This window comes from Varanus komodoensis, unplaced genomic scaffold, assembly GCF_004798865.1.
Source record: "Varanus komodoensis strain SLA01 unplaced genomic scaffold, ASM479886v1 scaffold1, whole genome shotgun sequence".
NCBI classification, from domain to species: Eukaryota; Metazoa; Chordata; class Lepidosauria; order Squamata; family Varanidae; genus Varanus; species Varanus komodoensis.
In genome coordinates, this window is record NW_025335268.1 from 87,573,920 (window position 1) to 87,590,923 (window position 17,004).

Here is a 17,004-nt window from a genome sequence, read left to right on the forward strand (position 1 = left end):
GCATGCCAGGTTTCCACGTGTGCTTTATTTGTGCAAGAAGAACTCACAGATGTTCTGCATGCCATTAACACAGTACCACAAGGGAATACAAGAAAGATTTGGGCAAAGTGGGAAAAGATGGGGGAAAAATGTAGGAAGTTAATGAGCCAGAGAATGAGAAAACCAACTGTGGTTTGCTTGTTTCACAGCCAGACAAGTCCTCGGTAGGAAACAACAGGTTACATCAGCCATGGATGAGTGTTCTGTGTGAACCTATGACAGGCTTATCTATCATGTTTGCTTTAACAAGCAAGAAAGCCACATACTGGGAACGTCAGCATACAGCCTGAATACCATGTTATCACAGCTCTGTAATATCTACATGAAACTGCTAAGAGTGGAAGTTTCAGCTGAAATGTCACCAATATGCTGCTGACACTTGGCTCTACCTCTCATCTAATACAGGTGAGGTAATAACTATTCTAAACCAGTGCTCTGGCTTGGTAATGGACTGGATTTTGGCCAATAAGCTGAAACTCAGTCCAAACAAGATGGAGGTGCTTTTGCTGGGCAGTCCATCCATCTGAGGAACTTTCAGCTGTCCTGGATATGGTTGTGCTTCCCCTAGAGGACAAGGTTCATAGCTTGGGGGTGCTACTTGACCCCAAGTTGTTGCTTGTCTCTCAGATGTCCTTGGTGGCCCAGAGCACCTTCTACCAGATTAGGCTGATCTTTCAGCTATGTTTCTACTTGGATGTGTGGCATCTTGCCATTTATCCACATGTTGGTAACCTCTTGCCAGGGTTGCTGTAATTTGTGGGGCTGCCTTTGAAAATGGCCCAGGCACTCCAGCTAATTCACAACAGAATTAGTGGCTGCTAATGAGGACTGGTCCTAGAGAGCACATCACACCAGTCCTGCTCCAGCTGCATTGGGTGTCTGTTGTTGCCCAGGACCAGTTCAAAGTGCTTACGCTAACATATAAAGCTCTAAACAGCTTTGGGCTGGGATATATGAAGGGATATATATCTCCATATATCCACCCAAGATCTTCCATGGAGGCCCTCCTTTGCCAGCCTCCGTCACATATCTAGGGCAGGTGAAGGAAGCAGTGAGATGGGACATGCTGCTTCTACACATACTTGGTGTTTTCGAGTCTTTAGATCGACACCTGATTGTCTTCCCAATAGATTTTTATTATATTACTGGAAACCTAAGAAGTGTTACTTGTCACAGTGCAGGAGGCACTGGGTAGAGTGACAAGGCAAGGCTTTTCATTTTGGTCACCGAAAGGGCACAAGTGAGCACTTTTGAAAGTTTTGGTGGGGGGGGCGTTTAAGGACAATGTCATCTGCATAAAATTGCGGTGAAACAGAGCTGAGATGATAGATGCAGAGAGAGAATATATGCTTGGACACTTGAGCAGTCTGTGCCAGACACTTTAAATAAAAAAGGGACCTCTGCCTCCCAAGGCCTTTCCCACATTTTATTTTCCTATTATTATAATGAATTTGCAGCCTTGCTGGGTCTGGTAAAATGTAACAGGGACAGCAAAAGTGGTTCTTTTCTTCCTTGCCCCTTTTATACTCAGAATAAGCTTGTTGAACTAGATGAGACCTAGTGGAAATAGTTTGAAATCATATTATTTTGTGCAATAAAACAGGACAAACACTCCAAGCCACCCCATTAAAGAAGAAAAAAGGAACATAACTGAATCACTACAGCATTTGAAGAAAATGTAAAAACTATTTTGCATAATGTTTAATAGCCATAGCATGTTCTATACTAACACATGGAGATATATAATAGATATGTAATTAGTCCTGTGGTGCATGAATGGGGATTTGAACTCCTGGTCTTGGCACCCTTAACACTACACTCTCTTTTCAGCCCATTCTTCTAGATACCGTTTAATTCCAAAACAGGATTTTGAGGCTAGGACATTTTCACAAATTCAAATGTCTGTGGCAGTATTCCTAGATACTCCTTTGAAGTGTTTTTTATTTTTATTTTTTGAAAAATTGCACCAGGGAAAAACAAAGAATAAATAGGGGAAGAAAAAATAATGCAGCTACTGTACATACGTTTGAACAGATCATTTTTGATACATGGATAGGATGTTTTGTGTGTGTGTGTGTGTGTGTGTGTATGTACACATGTTTGAAAACAAAGCTTTCTCAGAATTATACCTAAAGTTCAGCAAGGGCAAACCAAATATCCATATGAAGATCCATTTGCAGGTGGTGTCAAAGAATTATGCCACCCATTCAAAAGTTGACAGCAAGGTGGGATCCTCAGTTGCATGATTGGAGGTTGCAATATGTTGCAATATTTACCTTTTCATTGGCAAAAGGGTATAGAGAATCCAGGACGCAGGTAGATAATTTAAGAGGATATGTCAGTTAGTAAAGATTAAATAGTGTACTCATCCAAGATGTATCTATATGAATAACCTTTACTTCACCCCAAATAAATGTTCACCAGAACATATGGTTAAAAAGATATTGGCAATATTTCCCATTCAAATTTATATTATTTTGGCAGATGCTGTGAGGTGAGAATGTCTGCAGGTTGGTGGATTGTTGTGTTCCAGAAAAGTACCCCAAAAGCATCTTCTTTCGCAGGTTTAGTCAGCTGAACCCTTGAAGCATTCTGCTTTTACATCCTGAACGGTGGAAGCTGCCTGATGTTGGAGGAAGTTCTTGTGTCCAGTTCTGGTGCAGAACTCAGATCTCCCTTTCTAGGGACAGCAGAAGGAATCAGTGAGTGTGCCTACCACACTTCTCTAGTTGAAAGCCTTTGCAGGATTGTCTATTTGTCCCTTATTTCTTCTCTCAGCCTTTTCCCCAAGAAATATGTTTTTTTCATATTATCTTTTGGTTTTAGCTACAAGTCATAGCTATTCCCATCTGCCAGAACTATTGAACATTATCCAACATCATACCATTTGGAGGCATGATTCCAATATCTTCTTGAAGCTTCACTGGCAGAGCTCTCTTGTTCTGGACAAGTTCCAATCCTATACAAAGGCAGGGATTTTTCCCTTTGTCTTTCCTCAAACACCAGCAGGCTATATAAGGACAAGTCAAAGACTTACAGACAAAAGCTTCTGGTGTTTTTGGCTCTTTCCATGCCCACAGGTAGGTAATCTTCCCTTCCATTTTTCCTAGACCTTTTTATTCCCTACCTTTGTTTTTCCTCCTTTCGCACTATAGCATCACTATTGACCATGAGGCCTTGAAGCGGGAACTTCTCTCTTTCCCCCCTTTCAGGTAGACTTTCATTTTAGGAGGAAGTTCTCTGGAGAGCGCTGCAGCTTCTTCTCAAGTGAAATTCTAGGAAGGCCTTGTGCGGTCCTTTCCACCTCGAGCAGGGCTACTGCTTCAGCCTTTGACAAATTGCCACATGATATCCTGGTTGAGAAATTGTTGAGCTTTGGGATAGATCAATACACTGAGGGATTTAGGGCATGGTTGCTGGACTGCAAGCAGAGGGTGACTATCAATGGGGAATCATCAGGATGGCAGCCGGTGATGAGCAGAGTTTCCCAGGGCTAAGTTCCTGGACTGTTCAACCATTTTATCAATGTTGTGCAGGAGTATCCACAGATGATACCAAAGTGGGCTTGGTGGCCACAACTGAGGAGCAGGAGATCCAGATCCAGAAGGGTTGGAAGACAGGCTGTGGAAGTAGGAGGTGGACAACAGGATGGCATTCAAGTGTACTTGGGACACAGGAATAGCGTCACAAGTACAGGATGGGAGAGAAGTGGTTGGAGAAAAGGATCTTGGGAAGTACCCCAAGATCCTTTTCACAACAGCAGGCTGAACATGAGTCAGCAGTGTGATGTGGTTAAGAAGGCTAGCCTTCACCCTTGGATGTATAGCAAGAAGTGTGACTTTCAGATCCAGGGACGTGTCGATACCACTCTACATGACTCTAGTGTGACCACACCTCTAGTACTGAGTCCAGTTCTGGGCTCCACATTATAGGACAGACATAGCTAGGTTAGAATTGGTTCAGCACAGGATCACAAGAATGGTAGCCAACTTGGGAGGGATGGCATATGAAGAGAGATTGAGAGAAATGGGTCTTTTCAGCCTGAAGAAGAGACAACTCCAAAGGGAAATTTTAGCGACTTATAGGTATGTGAGTGGATGTTACGTGGAGGGAGGGCCATGACCTGTTCTTCTTTGCAGTGGAGGGCAGGATATGTTCCAACTGGGCAAAGCTCAAGGAACCAGGCTTCAGGTTGGATGTCAGGAAGTACTTCCTGATGGTTCGGACCCCTAGGGTATGGAATGGGCTTCCAAGGGAGCTTGAGGCTCCATTAGTGAGGGTGTTTAAGGAAAGACTGGGCAACCACATGTTGGGGATTACATGAGTGGAACCGACTGGAGCCAGGGGTCAGACTAGGTGGCCTGGAAGAACCCTTCTTACTCACTTTGTTTCTGTGCTATAACTAACTCTGTTGGAGTTATTCAACATCATCCAATTTCACAACATTTGCAGATGTGGTTGCACTGTTTTCTTCATGCTTTCCTAGCCTGTATGTCCTGTTCTGGACAAATTCCAACCTGACTAGAGAGGTATTTTTCTCTCTAGTCAGCACAAGCACAAGACAGCTATAAAAGGATAAGTGAAAGAGGAGCAGAGCAAAAGCTTCTCCTATTTTTGGTGCATCCCTGGCCAGCTCCCACACGCAAGTACTCTTGCCTTGCATTTTCCCCAGACCTTTCTTTCCCTGAAAAACTCTCCTCCTGCAGAGAAATTCATGCTTTTTCCAATTCTTAGTAACTCTGCCATCTTATTTCCTTTCTTGGGGAAGCAGCCAGTTCTGCATTTTCTCTCATAGCTCCATATTGGTCTTTTTCCGCTTTCCAATAAGATGGCTCCCAACTATTTTTCTTTTTGCTCTTTCTATACTATTGCATCACTATAGGCCATTTTCCAGCGGAACACAAGCCAGAACCTCTCTTTGCCCTTTTTCAGGTAGTCTTTCATTTTAGGAGGAAGTTCTCTGGAGAGCACTGCAGCTTCTTCTCAAGTGAGATTCCAGCGCAGCCTTGTGCAGTCCTTTCCACCTCGAGCAGGGCTACTGCTTCAGCCGACGAAGACTCTGGTTTGCCTGGTACAGCAGGGAAGAAGAATGGACTCTGACATCAAAACCTTCCTCCAGCAGCAGCATGGATTTATCATGTCAAAGGTGATGCCAGGGGTAGCATTTGCAATATTAAAACTTCCAAGGGCTTTCAGGATTGTTTATTGATGAATGTGTGGAATCAAGAATTTCTGTCTTTTCTAGATCTGTTTTTCTCCAGTAGATATAGAAAGATTATTTCCCTTGTTAGAATTTTGGTAAGATTGCTTGTTTGCTTCCCAAATGAAGTGGGAAGCACAGCAGTCCATGAGTACAGGAGTTAATTTCCATGTTATAAATGGTTTCATGAAACAGGTGTTTCTTCTAGATCAGTCTTCCTGCTTCTCTAAGGTACCCTTCCCGCAGATGTCCTGGAGCAGAGCATCCAATCCATACAAGCTCCGACCACATATACCGATGACCTTCCAGGCATGGGAAATGATTTCTTCCTCCCTCCCTCAGTCTCTTTCTCAAGGCCTCACAACATAACTCTCTTTCTTCCTCTTTCTCCTTTCTTCCCCTGCCCTGTTGTTTGCCTATTCCCAGTCTTTCTCTTTCGCTTGGGGGAAGATTGGTTGCCACAGGGAGGGTGACCAGCTCCCTAGATGGTCTCAACTCAGCACAGGTAGAAGCTGATGGTCAGCAGGCAATAGAAACCTGAGAGGAAAAAGACAAGAAGTCCCAGTTCCAGGGAAAAGAGTTGTATTCTTGCATTTGCTGTAACAATGTCCTGCATTGTCCCACCTTTATTGAGTCCCTTTCCTTCTGTCTTCGAGTGCCGAGTGACCTTCGTTTTGTCCCAGTATAGCTCTGAAAAATGACCTGCAGGAAGCAATTGAGCAGTTTCATATGCAGATCTGGTAAGACATTTCAGTAAGAGCCTGATAGAATTACCAGGCTTGGAGCACGAGCCACTGAGAATACCCCCCAAACCAGACATGCCACAGCAGTGGACTCTTCTGGAATTGTTCTGTCTATACATATTTGTTTATTTATTTATTATGCTCATATTTCTATGTTGTCTAACTGCCAAAAGGCTTCCCTAGGCAGCTTACAACAACATATTAAATTATCTATAAATAACAACATATTAAAACCTATTAAAACAATTAAATAAAATCAGTATAACAATAATATAAAAAGGCCACCAGCATCCACAGGGTTAAGTATTAATTTTTTTTAAAGATATGTCTTCACCTGGCACTAAAAAGAAAATAAAGACCTAGTTGTAGTTCTACTATTTTGTGTCTTCACTTCCCCCCCTCCCCACTAAGTTGCCCAAAGAGTATTTGCTGATGGAAAGATAAAAGAAAGAATTCATTTTAAGGATCAAGTATGTGAACTTGTTGCCTTTTTCTTCCTTGGTTTCCAGGTAATATTTACTGCCTGTGAGTTGGGAGTATTTGATCTGCTGATGACGTCGCAAAGCCCCCTGACCGCAGCAGCTATTGCCGAACGTTTAGGCACCAGCCAGGCTGGAACGGAGAGGCTGCTGGATGCCTGTGTGGGGCTGAAGCTCCTGAGAGTGGAGAGGAAGGAGAACACAGGTAGCCCCGTTGGGAGCAAGGTGCTTTACATTCTGGCTCAGTAGTGGGCTTGGATGAAAGAGACTGGCCATGTCTACCGCTTATTTTACAGCAGCACAACTGCAATGTTTGTTTCTCCTTTCCTTTCTGCTGGTTTGTGTACTGGTATCCCAAAAGTTAACTAATTATGAACGCTGGTGCCTTGAAACTGTTCACCCCATCGAAGTCAGACGGGAACACTACAGACATTTACTAGCAGGACTATGGAATGTGGGGCCCTCCAGGTTTGGACTTTACACAAGTGGTCTCACATGATCAATTAAGCACTTCATGTAATGCTTCAGTATAATATAAAACTTACTTTGCTGCTTCGCCAAGAATTCCTGATTGTTAGCAGAAGGAAACATTTCATAATAGCTTGTCAACATTTTGTTTCCCTACTATTTTCAAGAGGTTTTACAGTAACATCTTTTGTTTCCTTTTAAGGTTTTTATGGAAATGAAGAGGTTGCTAATTTGTGTCTTGCTAAATCAAGCCCAAAGTCTCAGTATAACTTTATGAAGTTGCACTCTGAATACATATATCCGAGCATGCAATACTTAGCTGATGCTGTGAGGTGAGCAGAAGAAAACAGCTCCATGCAGAGAGCCAGGTCTGGAAGGCTTCACTAGGATTGTTTACTTATTGTTGTCCTGCGCTTTCTCACTAGTTCTGTGTTCAGATAGCAGAAAAGCAGATTTGGGGGGAAAAGAAAATAGCAGAATCTCTACTGGTGGACCTTCTTGGCTTACTCAGCAGCATGGTTTTGAGGAGGGTGGTGCTGGGCTGGGCAGGGACCCTACAGCAAGGGACTCTCCTTCAGCAGTAGCTTTTTAGACAATGGCCTTTGATCACCCAGTGCCAGCTGATAGCTTGATTAGTGCTGAAACACTTTTCTCTTTCTCTTATATACATGTGTGATATCACTGTTCCATCCATAACAAAAACAATTTTAATCTATGCTCCTGTTCCAAAACTGATGTTAAATCATTTGGGGCAGCAGTGTCACACTGGAAATTCAAATAGTGTTAGCTGATTCCCTCTGAGTCTGTTTTCAAGTGCTTTGGCATTACATGTGGAAAAGCAGTTGCATCAACTTGGGTGAATTAGGCTCATCACAAGATAACTTTAGAGATATGGGAGGAATCCATTTTGGGTGTGAGAATCTATTGGAGTCCATGGACGTGATTCTGCAGACTCTGGTCCACTTTGATGAAGCCATGAGTCGGGGTTCCGTGCAAGTGGGCCCAATTTTTTTCATTGTGCCTTGTGAATGAATCCCTTTGGCTGCTGTTTCCATTGCTGCATGAGGAAATTTTCCATATTTTCTCCCTGATTTATGGGCACATAAACTGCCTAGTGCTATTTGCAAGGTTTAAGGTTCTTCTATTTTGTCATTGTAGTTTTGGCTTGGTTTTGAAAACAATGCATCTAGTTGCTTCTAGTATAGCATGTGCACTAGAAGAGGAAAGAATTGGCATTGAATCTTGCATTCGTGCTGCATCTTTGATCTATTTTTTTAAATGTTCTATTCTAGGGAAGGTAAAAGTCAGATTCAATCAATACATGGCCCTTCATCAAAAAATATATTTGATGCACTTTACAGGTAATAGTATTTCCTTGATTTTTTTTATTTTTTGATGTGAGCAGAGCAACAGGGGTATGTTCCATTGTGGCCTATTCTTTGCTTGGCCATTTGTAAATTAGAATATGTTTGCTTGCAAATGCCGTCTTCTTGCTTCCAACCCTGCCAATCAGGCTGAATCAAGATTACAATGGGAACTGGCCTGTGCCTTCTTTGCACATGTGAGTTTGGTTAGAGAAATCATAACCTGATATCTTCCAGGAAGCAAAAGCAGTTAGGTTGGGTAGAACTATCTATATGTAGACTTGCCATGATTATAGAGGAATTTGGTATTTTATTTAGAAAGCTTGTTTTTCAGCAATTTAAATAAGTCCAATGTACTTTTTTAAAAATTCATTTTTGTATTAGTCATTGATTTTTGCACCCTACTGACAATTTTGAATTCTAGCTCAAAGGAAATGTTCGAAAAATTCATGAATGCCATGGATGACACTTGGAGTTTGTATGGCAGAGAAGTGCTGTCTGCATTCAATCTTTCTGATTTCCCACACATTTGTGATGTTGGAGGTGAGTATCCACATTCTCAGCTGTCTTCTCTTACATGAAACTTGAGAGTTTCCTGCCAGAGGGCCTTGGGGGTGCCTGGATGGCTCTCAGCTCCCTTCATTCCCCATGATTCCGTGATTGAGGAAGGAGGACTGTGGAAGAATTCAAAACCAGTTTGATCTGATCTGACCTGGAAAGTCCTGTGTGCTAGTGATATTTTTAGATTGCTATTCGAGATGGCTTCAAGTGAGTTGGAAGGAGTTCTTCTAGAAGAAAAGAACAGATGGAGATGGTCAGAGGACGAAGCCTTTTCCATATGCCGACTGCTTCCACAAAAATGCAGATCTTGGATCAGTAGATTTGAGATGTCTGTTGCACTTTTGTAAATACAGTTACCCATTACAAAATGCCAAAGCTTGTTAAGGGATGGGATAAACCCTGTCAGAATCCAGCCCTCCAAGCATTCATGGGCTTCCCTTGTGCTTGGGCCAATGTCCCAAAGAGAGCCAAGCTGAGAGTAAGTCTGTGAACACTCACTAAGAAGACTCAGTTGCCCAACCTGCAACCTTTTGCATCATCAGCACCAGCCCAAAAAGCAGTTGTAGCTGGCATGGAGGAGATATGCTGTTTGTGGGAGAGTTGGAGGGGGCTGTTTTCCTGGACTGCTCACTTGTGGGCACTGCTTGCACAGCTCATGGGGTTGACTTCCTACTGAGAGCCCTGTGAACATTGCCCCGCTTGCTAGAAACACTGGCTCTCTGCAAAGTGGACCAAAATCCCAGAAAGCGAACCCATGGCATCTGATGGATTCCCAAGCCCACATGGATTCCTTGGCAGATGGTTGGTGATGAGGGGAATTGTAGCCCACCTAATTTGAAGGCATCAGGCTGTTATGTTACAATGACTGCATACTCCAAAATGAATCATTTCATATGAAAAAAGAGAAAGCAGTGAAGTGCTGCTATGTATACAATTGTTATTGCTCTTTAAATCTTCTCTGTGCAGCCTCTAAGAGTCTTTATCGTATCTGCTCCCTGCTGTTTACCCTCCCATTAGAATTATAAATTAGAATGATTAATCTACGAGTTTTAAGTACTAATTAATTTAATTGTGTGTAAAGAGATAACAATTACTGATTTTGGTGACATTTTCTTGTGATATCTTGAAATGTGTAATATCTGTATAAGATGCCCTGAAACCTTTTTCTTTTTCTGCATCCTACTTTTTAAGGAAAATAATAAAAATAAAAATATGCCGCTATAAATAGATAATAAATATATAACCATGAATTGTGATCCCAATGTGACACTTGAACTACAGTGTATTATATAACACAGTGGTGCCCAAACTTTTTGGGTTGATGCCTCCATTACCCTTAAGCAACAATCCTACTGCCCCCATGTCTTTTCCTATTATGCCTATTGTTCCACTGCAGAATTAAAATGACCAATCACTGCCTCCCTGAATCTCTCCCCACACCCATCCCAGGAAGCAGTATGGTCCATTTGGGAATCAATGATATTGCATATGCATAGTTTATAACAAAAGCAGAATCAAAGTGTAATCAAACATGCATGGACTCAATAAGAATTACTAGCATTACCAAGAGTGTAATATTCCCCAAAATATTGTTTTTGTTTTGGTCTTTCTTTAAGGAGCTGGTGGTACCTTGGCTAAGGAATGCATTTCATTATACCCGAAATCTACTGTGACAATGTTTGACTTACCTGAAGTGATAGGAAGAGCAAAGGAGAATTTTGTGTGTCCAGAAGAATCCCAAATTGTTTTCCAGGAAGGTAAAATAGATTTGTTCCAAGATTTTACAGTTGAATTCGCACATAATGCTAACCCATGGTAGGAGTTACTGAATTCTCAGCTGTTGTGATGAGCAGATGCAGGGTGGCAAAGAAATTATGGTTGATGAACCACAAGCAACCCAGAAAAAGAATCGTGAGCTGCGTTCCCACGTGTGCTTTGTTCGTACAAGAACAACCTATAGATGCTCTCCGTGCCAGTTCTACAGTGCTGCAAAGGCATACAAGGAAGGAGTGGGGAAAATGGAGGAATTTGTTAACTCAGAGGCTGGGAAAACAAACCATGGTTTGTTTTATTGCCAAATACAGGGAGCACCAGAGTAAAGCACTGAATACCATATCACATTGATTGCATGTAAAATTACGTATTTTTGACATTGACCACAGGTGAAACTTAAGTAATCTGGTTAGGCAATATGCTTAATTAAACAGATCTCAACCTATTTAATTACAGGGGATTTTTTCAAAGATCCAGTTCCTGAAGCTAACCTATATGTTTTGGCCCGGGTCCTGCATGACTGGGATGATGGGACGTGTGTACAGCTGCTAACCAAACTGCACAAGGCCTGCAAACCTGGTACGTCCACTTATGCAGCAGAAGCTGCAAGATGCATGATGGGAAGGAACAGGAGTAAGCCAGGTGTCCCTACATGCATAGTCTTTTAATGGTATTTTAATTTGCTTCTGGGAGCCTCAAGTCTCTTCATGTATATTTATTTACTTATAGAATGTAGTACCTAAATGTCATTATAAAATAATCCCCAAACTACAAATATAAATTATAGGAATTGACAAAGCATATTTCACATGAAGAATGACTCACAAAACACAACACGGCCGGATCAGAGTCCTGGTTCATGCATAATGCTAAGCTAGCTGAATCAGCTGCTGTTGTGATTGCTGAATGTAACCACGCTAACAGCTCTTGTTTTGTCAACCATGAACAGTCCAGAAAAGGATCCCATGATTTCTTGTTGAGTTCTGCATTCAGTCTTGTTCATTCTATGGGTTGTTGCTACATACAAATCTAGAACCATGGGTTGTTTCAGAAACAGAAAGACACAGTGCACAAGAGAGGTATCCCTACCCTCTTCAAAAAATCCCTACTCTATGTGTCTGCCCCACAGCACAATGAATGAATTTGGGACACAGGGAGGGAGCAGGTGTCAGCTCAGGAAATGGAAAAAACAAACCATAGTTTGCCTGATTGTTTGCCAGACAAAGCCGGGTAATGCAACAAAACCTGGATTTATAAATTGTGTTAACCAGGTCAAACAAAGCCTGGCTGAATAAACTAGGTTTTCAGCTGGCATTGAAAGGAGCTTAACTTGTCTGAGAGGGAAGGAAGACCTGAACTGAGAGCACCCTCTCAGGTTGCCACATATTGAATCCCTGGCAAATGGAGTACCCTCACGTTTACACTAGAAAGTAATGTCCATTCCAGTGGATAAGGACGAAGGCACTCTTGAGGTAATGAGGTTCTAAATTTTGTAGCACTCTGAACTTGGCTTGGTAGCAAGTTGGCTACCAGAGCACTCCTTCGAAAGAGGTGTAATAGTTCTGATAGGCTAACTCTGTTAGGTAATAACACACCCATATTGCAAAAGCTGCAGACTCTGGACCATCCTGAAAGGCACCACCATGCACTTTGCAATAATTGAGGTTGCAGGTTGCAGATCACAATGGCTAGGCTATCTCTGCCCAGGAACAGTGACAGAGGGCATTCCAGTTGGATCTGGGAAAGACACACTGCCAGGCAAACTATTTTACACCTTCATTGACTGTGATGGATTTAGGGATCCCAGTCTCCCAGATGAGGGAGCTACAAGGAAACTGTGTAGGAGTGGGAATTCATCATATTTCCTGGGCTCAGCTGCCCAGACTCCAGATGCTTTGCATAACAAAAGCCATGCTGGATCAGGCCAAAGGTCCATCTAGTCCAGCTGCCCACAGGTTCCCTCAGACAAGATGGGTGCAAGACATCCACCCACCTGAGCTCCTCAGCAACTAGTAAATGCAGGCAGGTCACCTGAGGAAGCACTTAGTCCACAAGACTAGGCACCACTGATAGCGTTCTCCCTCTTGCATCTGTCCAACCCTCTTTTAAAGCCATCCATATTGGTGGCCTTCACCACTTCCTGTGGTAGCAAATTCCAGTTTAACTATATGCTGTGTGAAGAAGTACTTCCTTTTATCTGTCCTAAACCACCCACCAATCAGCTTCATGGGATGAGCCTGGATTTGAGTGTTATGGGAGAAGGTATGTCTCCCTCTCTACTTTCCCTTTGGAACTCCATACAGCCACTTTTGGTTTTAGCCACCCTAAAAAGTTCAGTATAATCAGCAAACTGGATCACCTCACTACTTACTCTTCCTGCAGTGCTCCATAGTCCAAATTCTCTTGTCTGCCAGTACCACTCGGCTTAAATTGCATTTCTTTTAACTTGAAAAAATTAAGCTGTTTTCTTCAAGGGACTGTTGAAAAAGCAATTATATATTTGCTAAATCAATGAAATATCTGTTGAAACAGGTGGCGGAGTGTTAGTGGTAGAAATAATCTTCAACGAAGATAAAACTGGGCCTTTAGAAGCTCACCTGTACTCCATATTGATGCTGCTGCTTACTGAAGGGAAAGAACGGACCATATCAGAATACAGTGCACTCTTCAATGCAGCTGGTTTCAAGAAGATGGAGGCAAAGAAAGGGAACCTCTACACTGCAATTTTAGGGAAAAAATAAATTCATGTCTGTTTCAGGCTTGGGCAGACTTCCAGCCTTCCTCCCTGGGTTAGCAAAGGTGGTCCTTTTCTCCCTCACCCATTGTATCCTCATAACAAGATTGTAAAGTAGGTTTGACCTACTGAAGATTGGTTTAAAATCATATTCTGTAGTGCAGCAAAACAAGACAAACCATTCAAAACCATACCAGTAAAGAAAAAAGGAACAAAACTGAAACAGTATAATATTTGAATATTGTTAAAATGTATCTGAAAATGTATTTTAAAATAGAGCTTTCTCAGAATTATACATGAACTTCAACAATGGCAGACAAAATATCCACAGAAATAGCCATTTGCAGGCTGTGCCAATACATCTCTACTACCCATTCAAATATTGAAAGCACAGTGAGATCCTCAGTTGCATTATTGGAGGCAATCATTTATCCTTCCAATGTTTTAATATTTATCTTCTCATGGTCAAAAGGGCATGGAGAATCCATTTGTACTGATTGTGCATATACGCTCAGGAAACAGGTTAGACAACTCATGAGGACAAGTCCATCAGTAAATATTAAAGAGTGTAATATTCAAAAGGGATTCATATAAATAACCTTCACGTCACCCTGAAGAGGAAACTATTCCCAACACTTATGGCTGAAGAAATATTAGCTCTGTTACATCTCCAGTAATTGACAAATATAAAGCTGTATTAAAGAGGTTTCTAGACTGTCCTGAGACTCTTGGGAAGAGAATGGTATAGAAAAGTTTTAAATAAAATAGAGACTATAGCATCAAATATACATAGTGCACAAGTTTTGCTGTATACATAGGATGTAACATGATCCATAGATACTTTAGATATAGATTTTCAGTGTATAGTTTCAAAACCTTTACCATTCTTGCTCCATGCATGCCTTTTAATTGGGGTGGGAGAACCACTCTGGAAATATAATAGTCCCTGTTTTTGTTTGCAAAGTATTGGCATTGCTTCTCCAGTGATGATAGTAAGCAGCCTGCTTCTTTTAAAATGATTTATGACACACATGCAGAGCAGTTTCCCTTCCCATCACCTCTCTCAAAGATAGGCAGACCAGAACAGCAAGAATGACCAAAATCAACAGGAAAAGCTAAAGCTGGGATACAAGAAAACACATTAAAAGATATGCACATGGCAATGATTGTTGAGGGAGCAGTGTGGAGGAGAAATGCCCATCTTGTTCCCCACACACACCTTAGATATACAAATATATGCCTGTCCCACGTTAGACATGCTAAAGTTTGCCTGTCCTGAAAGTTCTTCCTTTTGTTTTGTGCGTCTGAATCCATTCAACCCTACTGATTTATTCTCAACTGCAGTGAGCAAACTGCCTATGTGATTCCCTCACACCCCAATTGTGTATGTCACTAATTATATAAGCATCTTGTATGGACTTCATCGTTGGGGGCTGCCTACATGCTGCATGTATTTCCTGTATGTCTGAATAAACTGAAAAAAGTTCTCTTGATTATACACTCCCAGCAGACACTCTCCGGTTTTCCTTGTCAGTCTCCTCCTGCCTACAAACAAAAATTGCTTGATAAAACCATAGGTGACTTTTGGCCAGCCATACTCTCAGCCCTTTCTAGCTTACAAGGCGGCTGCTGTGAGGATAAAATTGAGAAGAGGAGGACAATTATGCAAGCCGCCTTGTTCTCTGAAAGGAAAAAAGGTGAGATAGAAAGATAATAAATAAAATAAAAAGTCCTGCAGTTCTTGTGCTTTGGCTTTTATATTTATAAAATGCCATATTATTGCAACTTGACTATGTTTACCATGAAACAGAAGGATTTTGGTTTTATAATTAGTTAATTATTTTTTCCGGCATTCCTAGCTATGATTTGGAATACTCTATTTACTTCACATTTTGTCAGCTTTTTGGAGGCCACATTTCCTGAAATCTTCCAGACGGGATACCTCCTATAGTTCCTTCATTGCTCCTGTTTATATTTTGTGCACATTTAGTTGCACCATAATACAAACATATGCAGCTGTTTAGTAACCAATTATCCTACTCCACAACTTTCTAATTTGGTGAGTTTGGATGGGGAAATTTCATCTTTCCCATAGCAGGCTCCTAGGTCAGTGAAAGTTTCAGTCAAAAACACAGCATAGCAACATAATGCCTCTATTATATTAAACTGATGTAATGTTGGTCCATATGATAATCAGTTTTAAAATAACCTATGCTAGATGAATCACAAGTTGGAATTAAGATTGCTGGGAGAAATATCAACAACCTCAGATATGCAGATGATACCACTCTAATGGCAGAAAGTGAACTAAAGAGCCTCTTGATGCGGGTGAAGCAGAGTGCAAAGGTGGCTTGAAACTCAACATTAAGTAAACTAAGATCATGGCATCTAGTCCTATCACTTCCTGGCAAATAGATGGGGAAGAAATGGAGGTAGTGACAGATTTTATTTTCCTGGGCTCCAAGATCACCACAGATTGTGACGGCAGCTAAGAAATTAGAAGATGCTTGCTGCTTGGGAGGAAAGCTATGGAAAATCTAGACAGCATCCTAAAAAGCAGAGACATTACACTGCTGGCAAAAGTGTGTATAGTCAAAGCTATGTTTTCCCAGTTGCAATGTATGGCTGTGAGAGTTGGACCATAAGGAAGGTTGAACACCAAAGAACTGAGGCCTTTGAATTATGTTGCTGGAGAAGACCTCTGAGAGTCTCTCGGACTGCAAAGAGATCAAACCAGACAATTTCCAGAAAGGAAATCAACCCTGACTGCTCTTTAGAAGGCCAGATCCTGAAGATGAAACTCAAATACTTTGGCCACCTAATGAGAAGGAAGGACTCCCTGGAGAAGAGCCTAATGCTGGGAACAATTGATGGCAAAAGAAGAAGGGGACGGCAGAGAATGAGGTGGCTGGATGGAGTCACTGAAGCAGGCGGTGTGAGTTTAAGTGGATTCCGGGAGATGGTGGAAGACAGGAAGGCCTGGAGGAATGTTGTCCATGGGGTCATGATGGGTCGGACACGACTTCGCAACTAACAACAACAAATGCTTCTTTATGAAAAAGTCTTGGAGAGGTTTATATTTTATAAAATGAACAGATAAGACCAGTAATTAAATATTTGAAAAGTAGTTTATCATGGAAGTTGGTACAAGGGTCTTGCAAAAGGCAAAGGTTTCTGGGGGAAGTATTTGACACAGAGTATAAATTATTATTATTTAACTGCATAGCCTGGAGTCTTTCGAAGGGAAGTGCTGGTCTTTGGTCTCCTACCATACTTATTCTCCAGAATGACTGTGGACTGTATATGAAGCCATAGACCTGCTTGGGAAAGAAAGAGGGTGGGTGACTCACTTTCAATCAATCAATCAATCAATCAATCAATTTTAATGTTGGATTGATTGAAGGAGGGGATAGGAAGGGATGGAAAGGGAGGTTTGAAGATGACAAGGCAACCAAGGGGAAATGTGGAGAGAAAGTGGAGGGGAGACTGTGGGCAGTGGGCTGCCTGTGTGATTTTGTGTGGTGTGTGTTTTTCTGGGTTGTTCATGAAAGAGAGTAATTATAGCTTATTTACTGATTTTATATCTTTGGCCAGGGTGTTTCCAATTATATTGTTTTTATATGATTATATGTATTTATTTATT

At 41.6% G+C, this 17,004-nt stretch overlaps 1 protein-coding gene across 2 annotated transcripts; it reads left to right on the forward strand.

Annotated features, from left to right (window-relative positions):
- The first annotated feature begins 4,680 nt into the window (after positions 1 to 4,680).
- LOC123025348 (acetylserotonin O-methyltransferase-like) lies at positions 4,681 to 14,870 on the forward strand. Of its 2 annotated transcripts, XM_044433939.1 has the most exons (8): positions 4,688 to 5,185; positions 6,492 to 6,666; positions 7,132 to 7,261; positions 8,222 to 8,290; positions 8,718 to 8,836; positions 10,471 to 10,611; positions 11,084 to 11,206; positions 13,160 to 14,870. In XM_044433939.1, exons 1-8 carry the CDS (start codon positions 5,129 to 5,131, stop codon positions 13,366 to 13,368), a joined length of 1,023 nt encoding a protein of 340 aa, XP_044289874.1. In that variant the 5' UTR covers positions 4,688 to 5,128; the 3' UTR covers positions 13,369 to 14,870. The 2 variants fall into 2 exon arrangements, with proteins under 2 accessions (XP_044289884.1, XP_044289874.1); XM_044433949.1 differs by lacking the exon at positions 10,471 to 10,611 and having other exon boundaries at positions 4,681 to 5,185.
- Positions 14,871 to 17,004: the final 2,134 nt, after the last annotated feature.

Excerpts from the sequence above, each read along its gene's own strand:
- LOC123025348 (XM_044433939.1), top strand. The coding sequence starts at position 5,129 with ATGGACTCTGACATCAAAACCTTCCTCCAGCAGCAGCATGGATTTATC. Across the intron at positions 7,262-8,221 it reads TACTTAGCTGATGCTGTGAG|GGAAGGTAAAAGTCAGATTC; the intron begins GTGAGCAGAAGA and ends GTTCTATTCTAG. Across the intron at positions 10,612-11,083 it reads CCAAATTGTTTTCCAGGAAG|GGGATTTTTTCAAAGATCCA; the intron begins GTAAAATAGATT and ends ATTTAATTACAG.